Source organism: Canis lupus, chromosome 11, assembly GCF_011100685.1.
Source record: "Canis lupus familiaris isolate Mischka breed German Shepherd chromosome 11, alternate assembly UU_Cfam_GSD_1.0, whole genome shotgun sequence".
Classification (NCBI taxonomy): domain Eukaryota; kingdom Metazoa; phylum Chordata; class Mammalia; order Carnivora; family Canidae; genus Canis; species Canis lupus.
In genome coordinates this window covers 45447603-45467038 of record NC_049232.1, presented here as the reverse complement: position 1 = coordinate 45467038, position 19436 = coordinate 45447603, and the positions used below count along the sequence as shown (strand labels likewise).

Here is a 19436-nt window from a genome sequence, read left to right as displayed (position 1 = left end):
ATTTCTATTTAAGAAATGTATCAACATTTCTATTGAAGAGTGTTGCTCTAGTATCATGTAGTCATAACGGCTCAAACTAATTATAATTAAAATATTTTTTTCTCAAGGATATCTCTCCTAACTACTCAAGCCTGGGGTGGATATAAACTCAGTGTAATTCTGTTGCTCTTAATGCTTCTATCCTAGTACTGTTTGATTATATTTTAATTGTTTGTCATTATTCCACCAAGTTGAAAGTTCCTTGAGGAAAGAGACTATTTTTCTTTTATCTCTGTGTGCCAATGTTATGTACAGGCACAAAGCAAGCATCCAGTAAATATTAAAAATGAATCAGTGTCCCAATGAAATAGTATTAAGTTAAAAAAAAATGCTATTAAGTTGATGTGAAAGGTCACACAAAATTCTGAGGCTATTAATGACTGGACTAATAAGCAATCCTAAATTATATTCTCAGCCTTTCAAAAAAAATAAAATAAAATGACATTAAAATTTTAAACTTTCAATTTGTTACAGAAAAAAAGGGATATTAAAACCTGTTTTCTAAAAAAATATAAATAAATAAATAAATAAAATCTGTATTCTCACCTGAAGTCAAATTCCTAGCCGTACTTTGTGATTTCTGCATTTCAGTAGATTTAAAATTGAGATCATCCTGCATCATCTTCAGCTCTTGATTGGTGATAGAAGAGATCTGTTTCATACGATTTATATTCTGTATTTGTAAAGAAATAAAAATGGAAAAAATTCCACTGATTTAACTCTTGATTGGTGATAGAAGAGATCTGTTTCATACGATTTATATTCTGTATTTGTAAAGAAATAAAAATGGAAAAAATTCCACTGATTTAACTCTCCAAAATAACTCTTGGAAAACACTGTTAAGAACTAGATGTTTTAAATTGGTATTCTTTTTTGAAATACATCATTTATTATATATGTTTTATGTATGTTTAGAAGAGTATAGTGAGACTCAATGAAAGTCAGATTTTCTCAAAGGGGGACTAAATTAAAGCTAATGTAAAAGAAATAATTCTGAATTTTATCTCACTGTAGAAAAAATTCAAATACACTACATTAAGAACTGCTTGGGAATCTTAAGACACTTAGAATATTTAAAAGAGACTGCACATTTTTCCTTCAATGTACCATTCATTAGTAGCTGCTCAATAAGCATTTTTCAGTGAATCAAAAGATACTCCTTGATAACCTATATTTTTGTAGGTTCTTACTAGGAAAGAATACCTTGTATTTATAATGCAAATGACTGTGTAAAAATGTATCAACATTTTCCATTATAACATCTAGATTTTTAAGTTAGCTATGCAAATGTTACTTCTCCAAATTCAGATACATTAACATGGAAGAAAATCCTAATAAAAACTCTGAGTTAGTCTTACTTACTGCTAAATATTGACATTATACATATATAATCCTTTCCTTCTATTGTCCTTAGCTGAATTTTGCTAGAAATACACAAATTAATAGCTTAAAGAAATAAAATAATAAGTAAGGGAATTTAAAGGAAACATTAAATGAGCAGATGCAATAGTGGACCACTGCATTTTCTGATGGTACTTACTCTACTACAGTGTTCCAAAAGTGCAACTATGTTGGCTTCTATCTGTGCCTTTCTTTCCAGTTCCTGATTCTTAGTTTCCTCAAAAGTCTCAATAAAAGCTGCAGATTCAAAATATGATGAGAAGCTACTGTTAATATAGTTAACAGTAGGTACATACTAATTTACAGGTCTTAACAGTACTTTTTAGAAATTCAAAGCAAATGTGAAATTATCATTATTTAATCTTTTATTAACCCAAGGGTAATTAAATTAATAAGAACATTTCTACATACTCTCAAGCTTTTAAAGCTTAATGGTTATGATCTTAAGACAAATAAACTGGGATCCCTGGGTGGCGCAGCGGTTTGGCGCCTGCCTTTGGCCCAGGGCGCAATCCTGGAGACCCGGGATCGAGTCCCACGTCGGGCTCCCGGTGCATGGAGCCTGCTTCTCCCTCTGCCTGTGTCTCTGCCTCTCTCTCTCTCTCTCTCTGTGTGACTATCATAAATAAATAAAAATTAAAAAAAAAGACAAATAAACTAAAGATTATAAATATGGACTCAGAAGTAACAACTGATAAAAAGGAGAACAGAAAAAAAATCTGTTTTTACATAGGATCGTCTTGATACATCTATAATTATTCCTATTTATAATTAGCCACTAATTTTAATACTGAAAAGTTATTACTAGTTTTATCTGAAAATGAGTATTCTCTTTAAAATGTTGCATTAATCTCAACTAAATAAATTTAATAATTCATATTATATTCTAAGAAATCCTTCTTTCTCCTGTCTAATACAGAATCAGTACATAATTTACTTTTTTTATATTCTTAAGGCATTTCTAGGACTCTTCCAAAAATAAAAACTTACAGTTAATAATCACTTTACTGTTAGCATGAAACAACAAATTAATTCTGAGGAAATTTTTGGTACTTGCTGAGATTTTAAAGAAATCTTGGGATATTGTTGTATCAGTTGGCAATTACTACTTTATGGCCTGCTTCTATGAAGGTAACAATTGACACCACACCCACAGATTCTGGCAAAATGATTATTAAAACAGGAAACCAGTAACAGGTAATATAGCTCAATTTTGAAAAATTTCTGAATGTACAATGCAATTAAGTTTAAGTGAAGATATAGTTACAAAGTTAAGACTTTTAAAAAGTAAATGAGAAGCTCCAACAGAAAGCTACTAAAGCTACAGTCAGTGATAGAACCAAGTAACAAGGTCTGAGGAGAAAGCTGATAAATAATAAGAGGAAGTACTATGAAAAGCTAAAAAAAAAAAGGCAAAAGATACTAAAGATGAATACAGTGAAGCATGTAAAACAGAACACTCAATATTCAATCAGTATATCTCTATACAGACAGTAAATAGAAGTACTAGCTTTACAATCTATCTTTACCACAAAAATACTCATACACACACAAACGTACAAAACCTTTTTCAATTTTTCTACCCATCCCTAAGTCATACTACATATTTATTAGTTTTTCAAGGGACGCCTGGGTGGCTCAGCGGTTGAGCGTCTGCCTTTGGCCCAGGGCATGATTCTGGGATCCAGGATCAAGTCCCATATCCGGCTCCTAGCAGGGAGCCTGCTTCTCCCTCTGCCTATGTCTCTGCCTCTCTCTCTGTGTCCCTCATGAGTAAATAAATAAAACCTTTTTTTAAAAAAAAAAGAAAGAAAATAATTTTTCAAGGCAAATGCTTGTAATGTCTACACTTCTACATTTATTACTAGCCATTGTATCTTCCCAAGATAAGATCTCTGATTTGGTATATGTGAATAGACATCTGAGAATATTTTCGTATCAATAAGATAATCACTTACTGTCCATATTTTCCTCTCGTTTTTTAAGTTCCTTATACTTCTGATTCATTTCACCTGTAAGAGATACAAAATATAACATTGATTTAAAAAACTTCAAACAGTGCTCTAAATGTAAAATATGTCTTAGGTTTTCTACATACCATTATATTAATATATGTTTGATATATATATGTTTGATAACTTGGAAAAAACAATCTCCTGACTGGAAAGGACTTACAGGCTTTCCAGTGGTTCTCTGTTTCAGTCCCAACTTGGGACTATTCAACCCGTACATGAACACTACTGGTGATGGATTTTGGTGGAAGCACAAATTTATTCTGCTTTCTCTACCTGGGACTTTGAGAATACAGGGCTGCAGCTGCCTCATTAGTCCAGGAAAATACTGGAATGCTAAAAAACTGCATGACTCAGATAAAGAAATTATAGATTGATTGATGCAAGTGCAAATTTATTCTGCTTTCTCTATCTGGCCCTGAGAACACAGGCTGCAGCTGTTTCACTAGTTAAGGGAAATAGTGGTGTCCTTCCAAAACTCAGTTTTTGTTACTCTGAAAATCCTTTTATTATAACATAATCATGATCCATCTTTTTTTAAAGATTTTATTTATTTATTCATGAGAGACACAGAGAGAGAGAGAGGCAAAGACACAGGCAGAGGGAGAAGCAGGCTCCCCACAGGGAGCCCGATGTGGGACTCCATCCCCGGACCTGGGATCACGCCCTGCGCTAAAGGCAGACACTCAACTGCTAAGCCACCCAGGCATCCCTTGATCCGCCTCTGTTAATGGCCCCTTTATATCACTGAAGGGTCCAGTTTCATCCATTTGTCAGGGTCTTAGATTTTTACTCTTTTAAACATGTCTTTCACATGTATTAAGTGTGACATGTCCAAACCTGTTGTGAGCAACCTCTTCCTAAACTTGCTTCTCTTTTCAGTTAATAACACCACCAACTCTTCAGTTGCCCAAGTCAGAAGCCTAGGGTCATATAAAATCCATTTTACTCTGGCTCTTAAGTATCTGGATCAAAAATCTACTTTCCATCCTAATTGCCCACTGCTCTACTCCAAGAAACCTTCATCTTTTACCTGGATTACTGTGACTACCTCCTAACTGGTCATATTGCCTCTAATATTACTTGCCTTTTCATTAACCAGAAATATTTTTCAAAAATGCAAATTGTTTTCTCCTTAAAATTCTTCAATACTTTTACCATCGTCCCTAGGTGGAAGACCAAACCTTTATGTGTTTTATAAGGTCTCTCATGATTGCCTCCCCTTTGTGCCATTTTTTTACTTCACATTCCCTGCCTCTGCCATACCACTCTCTTCCAGTTCCTTGAGTTACTATATTCATCCTCAATTTCTTTTTTTATTATAATTTATTATATTTATTTATTTATTTATTTATTTAATTTATTTATTTTTCATCCTTACTTTCAAGGTTCTCTACTTGCAGTGCTTTGAACCTCTTCACTGTTCCAACCAGGTACATTTATTTATTCTTTATAATGCAGCTTAAATATTATTCTTTAGAGAAAATTTCTGGAAATCTCTTTTTTTTTAAAATTAATTTATTTATTCATGAGCGATAGAGACAGAGACACAGGCAGAGGGAGAAGCAGGCTCCATGCAGGGAGTCCGACATGGGACTCGATCCTCGGGTCTCCAGGATCACACCCCAGGCTGCAGGCTGTGCTAAACCGCTGGGCTACCGGGGCTGCCCTGGAAATCTCTTAACTAGATAAGTTGTCTTTCGCTCTGTGCTCTTATGTACCCCTTTTCATACAGTAGCATTGGGTATATTCTAATTGCTTGTTCAGATTTTAAGGTCTGTGAGGGAGGTTACTTTGCTATTTTGCCTGCTGTTGTGAGTTATTCAAAGATGGAATGAAATTTTTTGGGAGCAGCATAAAGGGGCCATTAACAGAGGTGGATCGTGATTATTTTATAACAAAAGGATTTTCAGTGTAACAAAAACTGAGTTTTGGAAAAACACCACTATTTCCCTGGACTAGTGAGACAGCTGCAGCCTGTGTTCTCAGGGCCAAGTAGAGAAAGCAGAGTAAATCTGCACTTGCATCAATCTACAATTTCTTTATCTGAGTCAGTTTTTAGCATTCTAGAAAAGCTAAGGAATCTTATTAAGATGATGCCCAGTAAGGATGGAGAGAATAATAGACTAGACATTCCTAAGGGCGTTCCTGATAAGAAGCTTGTATTCTGAAGAACATTAACAGTTCAAAGAAAATGGAAGCCAAAAGTTACAGTGCAGAGGTTAAAATGCAATGGTCAGCCTGTGTTCTGTATAAACTCCTATGCAGTTTTTCAAGTAGTGGCTAGAGTAAAGTTAGGAAGTAGAGGATGTCAGTTGGGGTAAAGTCTCAAATTACAGAGGCATGAACTTCTACTTGTATATATATTTACTTGGGTAAAAAGTGAGCTACAAGTACATAAAGGTGATGGCACAGAAACGTGGGCCCCCAGTTTTATTGCTTTCTGGTCTAAATATTTTCCCTAAACTCACTGAGAAGGGCACTGATACATAGAAAATCTTGTCATGGGCCCCAAAACAGTACTGGCAGTAAAAACTTGGGTGTGAAATCTACTGCTTAAGAAGAGTAAATACCCAGTGGTCATGAATTCCCAGCCAGCAAATACCGAAAACCGATGGGAAACATTGGGTTCATTCCGACTGGATGCATTAAGGGGAAGGGAAGAGATAGTTTGTTATTAATAATAAATTTGTATGATTAGGTTTTTTAAAAAATAGATTATAGACAAATTAAAATTATAATGTCACTCCTCACTCACCTTATGGCAATAGTTTTTGAATGGGAAACAAAGAATTAGAGCTGAAATACCATGGGAGAGAAATATGCAAGGAACTTTTTTTTTTTTTAAAGGACTCCAACTTGGTTGGTTGGTTGGTTGGTTGGTTGGTTGGTTTGTTTATTTATTTGTTTATTTGTTTATTTATTTATTTATTTATTTATTTATTTATTTATTTATGATAGTCACAGAGAGAGAGAGATAGAGAGAGCTCCATGCACCGGGAGCCCGATGTAGGACTTGATCCCGGGTCTCCAGGATCGCACCCTGGACCAAAGGCAGGCGCCAAACTGCTGCGCCACCCAGGGATCCCCTGCAAGGAACTCTTATACAACATATATGAAGTAGCAGAAAACCTAGTGTCTGCTGAACCTGTCATAGCCCAGGTTTCTAAGAAAGTTCTGATTGTCTGAGAAGTCCCACTCTTCAGAGATTGGTCAGACATTTAGGAGGAAGGCCTGCATCTTAGGCTTTACAAAAATTAAACTACCATCTATCTTTCTTCTTATAAACCTAAAAGAATCTCCTATTCATGCTGTTTCTTGTTCTTCATCTTGCTATGAGACCTCAAGACATGGTAATGAGGCTTCTCTTTCTGCCATTCCAATGAAATTTCTCTCAATAAGATTATATGACTCTTTAATTATCAAATCCAAAGAGCAGTTTCCAATTCTTATTTTACTCTGCAATATCTGACAGTATTGATACATTCTTTCTTCAAATTTTTTTTTTATGTTTTTGTTATTGGGGTGGGAACTTCTGTGGTTTTTCTTCCTCTCAGATCATTCCTTCTGTCCTCTCTTCATGGCTTTCCCTTTCTTCTTTTTTTTTTTTTTAATTTTTATTTATTTATGATAGTTACAGAGAGAGAGAGAGGCAGAGACACAGGCAGAGGGAGAAGCAGGCTCCATGCACCGGGAGCCCGATGTGGGATTCGATCCTGGGTCTCCAGGATCGCGCCCTGGGCCAAAGGCAGGCGCCAAACCGCTGCGCCACCCAGGGATCCCCCCTTTCTTCTACGTTTAAATTCTACTCTCTGCCTTTAGTTGACTTCTAATGCTACATTACATCCAAGAAAATCCCATTCATTCTTGTGGTTTAAGAACTCTCAAATTTGACCTTTTCCTTACTTCTCTGATTGTTTTATCCAACTCCTTACTAGATACATTCATGTGGGTATCTTTTAGAACATCCTAATAGTATATTAATAATTAAGCTCATCATTCTTCCCTCTCAAAGTCCGCACCTCTTGTACTCCCTATTATGTTTGGAAGTCCTTCACCACACATTATCCAAGTCAGAAACCTAAGAGAATATTTCTTTCTTCTCTTCTTAAATCCATGTTCTTAACTGTCATCAAATTGAGCTAGAAGACATATCTGGTCAATGTCTCCAGCTACACAGCTGGCCAGCAGGATTAGATAGGACAGAGCTCTCATATATCTTAGATTCCCAAGCTTCACAAAACCTTCTCTCTTATCACTGATGCTAAGAAGAAAAGAAATCAGGGTGCTAGTGAACTCCTCTATTTTACGATTTCTCAGTTGGAAGGTTCATATCTGAGCTGCCCATGAGAGTCAATGCAGATGAGGACAGTCCTAAGATAAGGTAAAATACAAGAGTTATTACCAAATCTATTCTTAGACTATCGTAGGAGAGGAGATCATATATTGGAGAAGCTAAGTAATATGTCACAAGGTGCAAAAGCAGGCAAGCAAAAAGGTCTAAAGATTAAGGAAACCAAAAGAGAAGGAAAACGGCACAATGATAAAAGCTATTTTAGAGCTGTCCTCAAATTCTTAACATTTAATGTAATTATAGTTCTACATAATTTAGTTATTCCAAATTTACTGAATGCCTGCTATGTGCCAGATACTGTTAGCAGGTGCTGGGGAAATCAAAATGAACAATAGTTACAACTCTCCTAGAAGGGCTTACAAATTATTAGATGTATAAAACCAAAAGTTATAATCAAACAAGAGTGCTCTGAGGTATATATGAAGTCCTGTAGATAGATGAAAGGGTTCAGAAGCTTCTTACATAGTATCGTTATCAGCCAGGCACTCGAACAGATAATGTAGAATTACAGCGATGATGAAGACTTTTGCCTTTAAAACATTTATACTCTACCAATACAAGTACCCCAAAATTATAAATTCAGGTTTTTCCCTTGCATGGAGGAAAAAAAGAAATGGGTATGAACTATTACAAAAGACTTGGGGGGCAGCCCAGGTGGCTCAGCACTGCCTTCAGCCCAGGGTGTGATCCTGGAGACCCAGGATCGAGTCCTACGTCAGACTCCCTGCATGGAGTCTGCTCCTCCTCTGCCTTTGTCTCTGCTTCTCTCTCTCTCTCTCTCTCTCTCTGTGTGTGTGTGTGTCTCTCATGAATAAATAAATAAAATCTTAAAAAAAAAAAAAGAGACCTGGGATACTGTAGAGGATATCATTATTTTTTGATGCTGCCTGCCATAGAAAGCTAGTGGAGAAAGGGAGATATGCTCTTATTGTGCTATAAAGGGGCTGAATAGCACCACAGTCTCCTCTGTCCTTACTGCCAGTACATCTGACTCTTCTCCACCATCAAATGTTCTACTGACTCTACGCTTACAGAGCTATCTTGACTTTTATATTCTGAGAAGTAGTTCTGCCCCTGGAGAAGGTGTGAGTACCACTCCCCCCCACTGCATCTTCTCTCTTGATCAATATATAACAAGGCATATGCTAATGACTCTTTTGGCCTCAAGCCCCGCAAATAGGCAGGCCTAATCATTTTGGAGGTGAAAGAGCAGCAAGAAGAAAATAAAATTAGAGAAGTGGGCCAAGAATAAAACCTCAAAAGACTTTTGCATATCCAAATTCTTTCCTATCCAGCACTTGCGGTACTTCTGAGGCAAGGTAAGTCTCCCCAGTGTCTTTGAGTATTCAATACCTTTGGATGTTCCTTGTGTGGCATGGCTTTAGTCTCTACCATTCTGCTCATTCTACTTTTAGTGAGTTCCTGGTCTTTTTTGTCCCTTTTGAAGTATAATGCCATGGGGCACCTGGGTGGTTAGTCGGTTAAGCATCCAACTCTTGATTTTGGCTTAGATCAAGATGGCAAGGTCATTAGATCTGGCTCTGCACTAGATGTGGATCCTGCTTAAGATTCTCTCTCTCCCTCTGCCCTCCCCACACCTTAAATCAATCAATCAATCAATCAATCAATCAATCAATCCAGCCAGTAAGCCAGCTAGCCAGCCAAGAAATAGGATTCAAAGCTATCACTTCCCATAGTTTATATACTCATCTTTTTGTTAATGATCCCTAGGATTTCAGCTGTGCATTAATGTATACTGAGTAGTTTAGTTGTTGTTTAAATCTCTGTTAACATTTTCACATATTTTGTAAGCCAAGATACTTTCTCCTCCCCTTTCCTACTTTGATTTTAATTAGTTTGGGGGTCCTGTTAAATTGCACCTTTTTATATTCAGTCTTTCTCTCCTGCCTACATTTCACCTATCATTATAGAAGTAATAAACTAGCATATCAAAACTACCAAACTAGTATGTTAATGGGTCCATATTAAGTTTATTTTTTTTAAATTAACTTTTAGCTTCAGGCTTCATCCAACTTACCAACCATACATTCTCTGCAAAATGTTTTAAATTTAGGCAGGCAAGTTTCTTTACAGCTATGCAGACCAAGTCTGATAATTCTATTTCTACACCCTTCAGGCACTTTAAAAGTAAATAATAAAAATTCTCTAAATATGTAAGAGTTAAATTAGTACTAAAAGCTTCACCATATAAAGAAAAGGAGGAGGACCATGAAGATAGTCTGTTTTAACAGAGTAATGTCAATTAAACCGGAATGGTAATAATGAGTGGTTCTCTTTATGTACTAAACACAACATGACTTCTTAATTATTTCCTAAAGCAGTAGTTATAAACTTTACCATGCATCATAATCATCAGGAGGGGTTGGTGAAACACAAACTGCTAAACCCTACCCCCAGCATTCACACTGAGTAGGTCTGAGGTAGAGCTCAAGAATTTGTTTCAGATGGTACTCATGCACCTGATCTGGAAATAATACCATCATTCTAGCAAAAAGTATAAAATGTTGTTTAACCAATCTCCAAATTGAACAATAAGCAAAGATCCATTCTTCTTCATTGAATCTATATTGAGTCTCTATAGATGGCAATGTATAAAAAACATTTGATAGCTCAGAAATCAGAAAATAAACCACTCTGAAACTATTATTTCAGAATCAATTATTTTATATATCCTGGGGAAAATATGGTTTGGGAAAATATCTAGGAAATTTATTCAAGTTTCAGTTTATAAATTAAGAGCATTAATAATAACAGCCAATAACTAACCCTATATGCACTTTTGTAATTGTATGCTATTCTCAGTCTCTCTCTCACACACACACACACAAACAACCCCATTCATCTAATCTGCACAGTGACCTAAGTAGTTGGAAGGTACTGTTATCACCTTCATTTTAAAAAATGAAGAAACTAGGGATGTCTGGGTGGCTTAGTCGGTTGAGCACTTGGCTCTTGATTTTGGCTCAGGTCATGATCTTCGGATCTTGAGACTGAGCCCCAAGTCAGGCTCTGTGCTGAGCATGGAGCCTATTTGAGATTCTTTCTCTCCTCCCCTCTGCTCCTCCCCTGCTCGCACATATTCTCTTTCTCTCTCTCTCTCAAATAAATAAATAAATCTTTAAAAAATAACAATAAAAAATAAAAATGAAGAAAATAAAAAAATAATAGAAAATTAAAAAATAAAAATGAGTAAACTAAGGTATAAAAAAAAGTCAAAAAGTATTCCAAGATCAGCTCAGATTTGAATATAGTCATCCTGGTTGCAGACATGTGCTCTTAAATAAAATTATCCTGTCCTTATAAATTCCATATTGCCTGACATAAGCAAAGAATAAAAACTTCTAAACTAGACCCTGGAACCCTGAGTATGAAAAAGTATCCTATAAACAAACCAAAGAAAAATGTTTTATATTTTTATTACTCTTTAAAGAAGCATATAATTATCGAGTAAACTGACAAAAGTTAGGAATGGTAATCCAATGATTCTATTGCACTCTACATATATTTCTATCATAATACGTATTTATCACATTCTAGTGGTTAGATATTTAGATGTCTGTGATCAGCTGTATCAATAACCACATATTTAGTTTTACAACTTAAGCCATCTTTGGAAAGATACTGTACTCTAAAAATGAAGGAATAATTTGTAGTAATGATGTCCCAAAATCCTTCCTGTAGAGATAAGTGCTTAAAAAAAAGATACTTTTTAAAAAATGTGACTGTATTTTTTCAACTGTATTCCTCAAGCCGGGTATTTATAAATACACATCCAGAAAATTAGCCCCACCTTGTGGATCATGGTAGTACTACAAATTCAGGCCTTTTAAGAACTGTGAACTGTCAAAGTGTGTATTCTTTTGACAGACAAAACTAAGAAATTTATAAATAATTAACATTGGTGAGGAAGTACTTTCACATACTGTTGTTGGTTGTATAAAATGACATTACCTTTCCTGGAAGAAATTTGCAAAAACAATAAATAGGTAACATTATATTCATTAATTTCACTTATAGAAGTTTATCCTCTAGAAATATGCAAGTTAGTAAACGTATGCAACAAGGTTATCTACTAAAGCATTATTCTTGGTAGTGAAAAATTAGAAGCCACCTAAATGTCAATGTGGATATAGTAAACACTATTTAACCATAATAACAAAGATGATGATGGCAGCTGACAGCTGTTGGGAGTAATAAGTAAGTGCCAGGCCCCATTCTTGGTCTGGCTTCAAAACCCTGACAGTGACCTCTATGCTATGTTTCTTAGAATAAAGAATACATCCTCATATGGAAGAATGTACATTAAATGTAGTTAAATAAAAAAACTCAATCTCAGAGGAACTATATTACTCCATCTTAAAATACATATGCTTATAAATGTACCCAAAAAGTATAAAAGGCTAGAAACACATCAAGTTGTAAATAATGATTACCTCTAAAGACTGGGAGGACTATGAGGAGAAAGGAGATGACTTTTTATACATTTTGTATTGCTTGAATTTTTCACATTAAGTACATATTAGATTTATATATTAAAAGTGTACAATTTTTAAAAATAAATTAACTGGAGTCTTTAAGATAAATAGTTTAAGGAACAATTTTTTTAAAAACAGGAAGGATAACCTTATACATGCTAAGGTTAACTGCACAGTTAATGGAAGCATGAGAATGGGCATTTGAGGGAACACACAAACACACCACACACTCATAAAATGAAGTACATTCGGGTGATTAAAACTCTAGAAATTCTGAGTAAGTGAGGTTTATATCTGGTAATTTCTTGATAAAGATGGCAAGTTGAATATGCACAGCTAACTCTAATCCTCCTTGAAACTCAACTAAAAATATAGTAAAAAGAATTTTTAAAGGTAAAACTCCCAGCAATAAGGAATATTAAAAAGGAAATAATAGTAATAAAATTTTGGAAGCTGTAAATAGATGGACAAGTGGTAACTGAGCAAAAGCCTAAACCTAAGCCAGCATTGGGTAAAGCTGAGAACCAACCCAACTTCAAAAGGTTTTGGAATTTTGCATAGAAGGCTGATCACTTGTTCTGTGTTCCTACTTCATGAAAAGTTTTGTTTCTGAAACATCTGAAAATATTAACACTCTTCTTTCTAGAATTTAATGTAATATAGTGAAGAATAAAGTAAGGAGATCTGATTTAAATGGACCAAGAAACATTATTTACTTTGAGGAAACTTCAATATGAGATATATAAACTTTTAAGTATTAATTTGTGATGAGAATAAAAAATTTCTCAGTCAACAATTACAAAAACAAATTACTCAGCTATATGTTAGAATTAAACCCTGAGGTAAATGGATGCTTATTTGAAAGGGTATTCTGTATTAAGTGAGAATATAGGCTACTATTACCTATTTTTTGTTCTTTTCTTTATCCAGAGCAGTGCTTTTTCCATTACCTTCTCATTCAGAAGGAATATTTTTAAGAGTTTTTATTTAAATTCCAGTTAGCATACAGTGTAATATCAGATTCAGGGATACAATTTAGTGATTCATCACTTACATAAAACACCCAGTGCTCATCTTCACAAGTTATCTCCTTAATACCCATCACCCATTTAACAAATTCCCCCACCCACTTTGCCTCCAGCAAACCTTAGTTTACTCGCTACAGTAAAGAATCTGTTTTGTGATTTGCCTCTCTTTTTTCCCCTATGTTCACCTGTTGTTTCTTAAATTCCACATGAGTGAAATCATATGGTGTTTGTCTTTCTCCAACTTATTTCACTTAGCATAACACTCTCTAGTTCCATCCACATTGTTGCAAATGGAAGATTTCATTTCATTTTTATGGCTGAGTGGTATTTCACTGCATATAAATGTATCACATCTTTTTTTACTCATTCATCAGTTGATGGACATTTGGGCTCTTTCTCGTTCTGAAGGTTGCCTTTTAGTTATGTTGACTGCTTCCTTGTTATGCATAATCTTTTTATCTTGATGAAGTCCCAAGAGTTCATTTTTGCTTTTGCTTCCCTTGCCTCAGGAGATACATCCATCCAGTAAGAACTTGCTACAGCTGATGTCCAAAAGGTTACTGCCTGTGTTCTCTAGAGTTTTGATGGTTTCCTGTCTCATATTTAGGTCTTTTATCCATTTTGAATTTACTTTTTGTGTATGATGTAAGAAGTGGTACAGTGTCATTCTTTTGCATACTGCTGTCCAGTTTCCCCAACACCACTTGAAAAGACTGTCGTCTTTCTTGCTATGTCAAAGATTAGTTGACCATATAGTTGTGGGTCCATTTCTGGGTTCTCTGTTGTGTTCCACTGATCTATGTGTGTGTTTTTGTGACAAAACCATACTGTCTTCATCACTACAGCTTTGTAATATCACTTGAAGTCCAGAACTATGATGCCTCCAACTTTGCTTTTCTTTTTCAAGCATGGCCCCTGCACAAGGATGACACATAAATTCCGTGATGCTTTTCTTTTTCTAGATTGCTTCAGCTATTTGAGGTCTTTTCTGATTCCATAGAAATTTTAGGATTGTTTATTCTAGCTCTGTGAAAAACGCTGGTGGTATTTTGATAGGGATTGCATTAAATGTGTAGATTGCTTTGGGTAGTGTAGGCATTTTAAAAGTATTTTTCTTCCAATTCTTGAGCATGGAATGTTTTTTGATTTCTTTGTGTCATCTTCAATTTATTTTATATAAGTCTGTTATAGTTTTCAGAGAACAGATCTCCTACCTCTTTGGTTAGATTTATTCCTAGACATCTTATGGTTTTTGGTGCAATTGTAAATGGGAGTGATTCCTTGATTTATCGTTTCTGCTGCTTCATTATTGGTGTATAAAAATACAACAGATTTCTGTACATTGATTTCGTATCTTGTGACTTTACTGAATTCATGTATCAATTCTAGCATTTTTTTGGTGTAGTCTTTTTTTTTTTCCCTAAGATTTTATTTAAGTAATATCAACATCCAACGTAGGGCTCAAACTCACAACCCCAAGATCAAGGGTCCTATGCTCTTCAGACTGAGCCAGCCAGGCATCCCTTCTGAGTTTTCTACATAGAGTATTAGGTCTTCTTTCTTGCCAATTTGGATGACTTTTATTTCTTTCTGTGGTCTGATGGCTGAGGCTAGAACTTCCAGTACTATGTTAAGTAACAATGGTGAGAGTAGACGTCCCTGTCTTGTTCCTAACTAAGGAGGAAAAGCTCTCAGTTTTTCCCCATTGAGGATGATATTACTTTTCAGTCTTTCATACATGGCTTTTAGGATGTTGAGATATATTCCATCTATCTTTACTTTGTTGAGGGGTTTTTATTAAAAAGGATGCTACACTTTGTCAAATGCTTTTTCTTTATGTACTGAAAGGATCATATAGTTTTTATCCTTTCTTTTATTAATGTGGTATATCATGTTGATTGATTTGCAAATATTGAACCACCCTTGCAAACCAGGTATAAATCCCACTTAATCGTGATAAATGATTCTTTTAATGTACTGTTGGATATGATTTGTTAGTATTTTGTTGAGAATTTTTGCATCTATGTTCATTAGAGATAATGGCCTGTAGTACTCTTTTTTTTTTTTTAGTGGAGTCTTCATCTGGTTTTAGAATCAGGGTAATTCTGGCCTTATGAGTTTCAAAGTTTTCCATCTATTTCTATTTTTTGGAATAGTCTGAGAAGAATAGGTATTAACTCTTTAAATGTTTGGTAGAATTCCCTAGGAAACCGTCTGGTCCCAGACTTCTGTTTGTTGGGAGATTTTTGATTACTGATTTAATTTCTTTGCTAGGTGTTGGTCTGTTCAATTTTTCTACTTTTTTCAGTTTTGGTAGTTTATGTTTCTAGGAACTTAATCATTTCTTCCAGATTGCCCAAGCCCAATTGGTTAGCATATAATTTTTTGTAATATTCTCTTATAATTGTTTGTATTTCTATAGTGTTGGTTACTTTTCTTCTTTCATTTGTGATTTGGATAATTTTTCTTTTCTTTTTGATAAGTCTGGCTAGAGGTTTATCAATTGTATTGATATTTTCAAAGAACCAGTTCCTGGTTTCATTATTCTGCTCTACTACCCTATTGTTTTGTTGTTGTTGTTGTTTCTATATAATTTATTTCTGCTCTAATCTTTATTATTTCCCTTCTTTGGCTGGCTTTAGGCAGAAGCAGTATTTTAAAAAGCAACAATTAAGCAAATTTTTAATGGCTGGCATTTAGCTGAGAAAGGAGAAATCTGGATGGACTCTGCCTCTTCTGAAAAATAGCACAACATCTGATGATAATGCTCTGCTTTAGCAATGATGCAGTTTATACCCAAATTCTGACCATTTTAGTAACTTTCAGTAGAACTGTTTCTCATTACTTCTAGTTTGCATAAATAATAACAAGTTACTCACAGGACAGTATATGTATTTCAACCTAAAGCCTTTTAGAACCCATGTAACAAAATTACCTCATCAATCAATAAGGTAAAACTATTATCTGGCTGAGGGAGGTCTAACAAATACTTAAGATGATAAAATTAAATCCTCAGCAGTTTGAAAAGAGTAATGCTATCTTATTATATTGAAATCTTTGAAAGGAGATTTTTTTTAATTACTTACGAAGCCAAGGTAAATATCTGAGAGCAAAGAAGTCCATCCAGAATTGGTCAAAAGTACAAGCGTATTATGAGCATTGTTCAGTATCTGAACAATGAAGATTTTCATAGAATAGTCACTTAACTGTTAATTGGATTTACTTAGTTAGCTTTGGGAAATAGTTCTTCAATGTAACTTTTGGCAAATTATAACATTAGGGACTTACCGAAATGAGTAAATATAATGCACTTTAGGAAGATAATTGGACTACACAGCCACCTTTAATACCTAGCACAGAACACAACTGTACCTAACCCAGTATCCAGGGATGCCTTTGAGTTTAAACTGAATTATGCAAAACTGAAAGGATGAAGCAACTACTAACAAAGTGAGACATAAAAATCATTTACAATTTATATAACCAAGCAAAAGGTGGCATTAGTTGGATTATACATAAACAACAGAAGCTAAGGTAGCAAGTATAAAATTAGTAAAATGGGCCAGAGGGAATAAAGCCTGGGGCAGGAAGAAGTATGAATTAGAAAGTTAAAATAACTTGATTATCCTCCACATCTTAAGGAGAAGGTTTTTTACAACCTTGTGTCAAGAGACTGCTGAGAATGCAGATGTAGGAGAGAACCCACACTTTACTGGAAATCATGTATCAGGGTAGGAATCCTCTAGAAAATAATGAAACCTTTGCTGGCAATCAAGCTGTCTCTGAAAAAGTGCGTATGTACATCCTAGGAACTAGAGGGCCCAAAGAAGTGATAGAACCTGTCACCTTCTATTCATTCTAAAAATCCTTCCTTGCTAAAATATAGCAACTGTTTCATTCATTCCACAAACATTTATTGAGTATTTATTTTCCCAGACACAGTGTTGCTGAAAGAGGTTACCAGAGTGAACAGACACAGTCCAGGACTTTTGAGGATGTATGGTCTCAGAGGAAAGACGAACATCCAAGCAGATACTGGTAATATAGTATGGCCAATACAGTGATATATTTATGCACAATCTACTCTGATAATGGAGGAGGTCACTCACTTAGCTCAGCCCAGAAAGAGGTCAGGGAGGGAAGTCAGGGTTACTGTGCTGGATTAAAGTATAGCTGAAGTAGATTTTAAAAGATAAGAAACTAGTAAAATAAATGACAAGGAAAAGAACATTCAAGACAAGGGAATAAACAGTAGGAGCAGAGGACTGAGCATGAAACAGATTTAGAGTAAAGGGGGTGAGGTGTGGGGTACCACAAGGAGATTATTAGAATGTTAGGATAGGGCAGCCCAGGTGGCTCAGTGGTTTAGCACCGCCTTCAGCCCAGGGCCTGATCCTGGACACCCAGGATTGAGTCCCGTGTCGGGCTCCCTGCATGGAGCCTGCTTCTCCCTCTGCCTGTGTCTCTGCCTCTCTCTCTCTCTCTCTCTCTCTCTGTGTCTCTCATGAATAAATAAAATCTTTTAAAAAAAAACACAAAATGTTAGGATAGAGATAATGAGGAGTAGGAGATTGACAACATTCAGTCCAGATTGCAGAGGGACTATGAAGCCATGCAAAGATTCTTTTTTTTTTTTTTTCTTTTTTTTTTTCATGCAAAGATTCTTAAACTTTATCTCCTAGGTCAGGGGGAGCCACTGTTAAACAGGAGAATCACACAGAATCAATTTCACATTAAGTCACTCTAGCAACATTGTGGTGGATGAATCTGAGAGGGGGCAAGACTGGAGGTGGGATAACCGTTAGAAGGCTACTTCAATAGGTCAGGCAGGAAATAATGAAGCCTTGAGCTAACACATAACCTTCTAACAAAACCCCCTGTGCTGTTATATCCATAATTCAGGATGTTCACACTATAGCAAAAGAAAAATGAATGTATTTATACATACATATAGAAGTGTATATATATATATATATATATATATGAACATATATATTCACATAATAGCTACATATCATATGTAGTTTATATATATTATACATATTTATATATAAACACTTTCTCACTACTACTATATTATAGATGCTCTTTTCCCACATTAATCAAAAAGTCCAAAGAAGGTTAGAAAACGAAAAGGAAAACAGAGGCTAAAATTCAAAACATTCTATTTATTTTAGAACTAGCAAATTAATAATAATTTGTAACCCTCAAAATGAGTTACTTTACTGGAAAAATAAATCAAATGTCATTAGAAATTTAAATTTAGGAAGAAGAAAACTTTAGAAAGTTTCATATACATATAAAGCATCTAAAATCAAGAACATAATCAGATTTCTCAGAATAATTTAAGCTATTAATAAAGAAAATCTAGAATACTAGATCTATATAAAGTAATAAAATAATTTAATGAAGAAAATAATATGACCTTAGTCTTAAAAATTCATTTTGAGCCTACCCTGCCATAGATATATATATATCACTTAATATTCATAAACCGTAATGAGGAAGGATCATTATATTCATTTGCAGATGAGAAAATGAACACTCAGGTAAGTTTATTTACCTAATAAACAGGACTTAAAGTTTGCCTGCCTTATATGCCTAATATACCTAAAAATGTCTTACCTAAAGCAATTACAAGCTACATATAAATAAAACTATATAAACATTTCATAAGAATATTTTTATTTCACAAATGTAGCACTTCATATCAGAAAGCTTGGAAATAAAATAAAACTCTGGGATCAAAGAGAACTTGGTCTAAATAGAGACTTTATTTCTTACTAGCTGTGGAAATTGAGTAACTTCTCTGAGCTTCATGTATAAAAGAGCTTACAAGACTTCAAAAAAGTTCTTGCAAAGAACACACAGTGCTCAGTCCAGTAATTAAATAATTAATCAATAGTAGCTAATGTTATACATCAAGAAAAAAATATAAATAAAACTAATATACTACCTTTAAAACTGGAATAAAAAAATAATTTAGGAATAGACCCCCCCTCTTTCCTGCTATGAATGTTTCTTTAGCCATAATAGGTATACACATGTATGTATACTGTTTACAATACCATACATAACTCCTAAGAATATACAGTCAATTCTTACT

At 34.7% G+C, this 19436-nt stretch overlaps 1 protein-coding gene and 1 non-coding gene across 5 annotated transcripts in view; both read right to left on the bottom strand.

The window, feature by feature from the left end:
* IFT74 (intraflagellar transport 74) overlaps nucleotides 1–19436 on the bottom strand; it is an 84579-nt gene that overhangs the window by 15059 nt on the left and 50084 nt on the right. For 3 of the 4 annotated variants that reach the window (XM_038552564.1, XM_038552563.1, XM_038552565.1), the window contains exons 14-16: nucleotides 3399–3452; nucleotides 1580–1677; nucleotides 586–712 (exon numbers count right to left, since the gene is read on the bottom strand). In XM_038552564.1, coding sequence (XP_038408492.1) covers nucleotides 586–712; nucleotides 1580–1677; nucleotides 3399–3452 — 279 coding nt within the window. Of the gene's footprint in view, nucleotides 1–585; nucleotides 804–1579; nucleotides 1678–3398; nucleotides 3453–19436 lie in introns of all 4 variants that reach the window. The other variant, XR_005366896.1, reaches the window with a different exon arrangement.
* Nucleotides 18129–18201, bottom strand: MIR872 (microRNA mir-872). The gene has a single exon (NR_049526.1). It is a non-coding gene; the product is annotated as a microRNA mir-872 (primary transcript).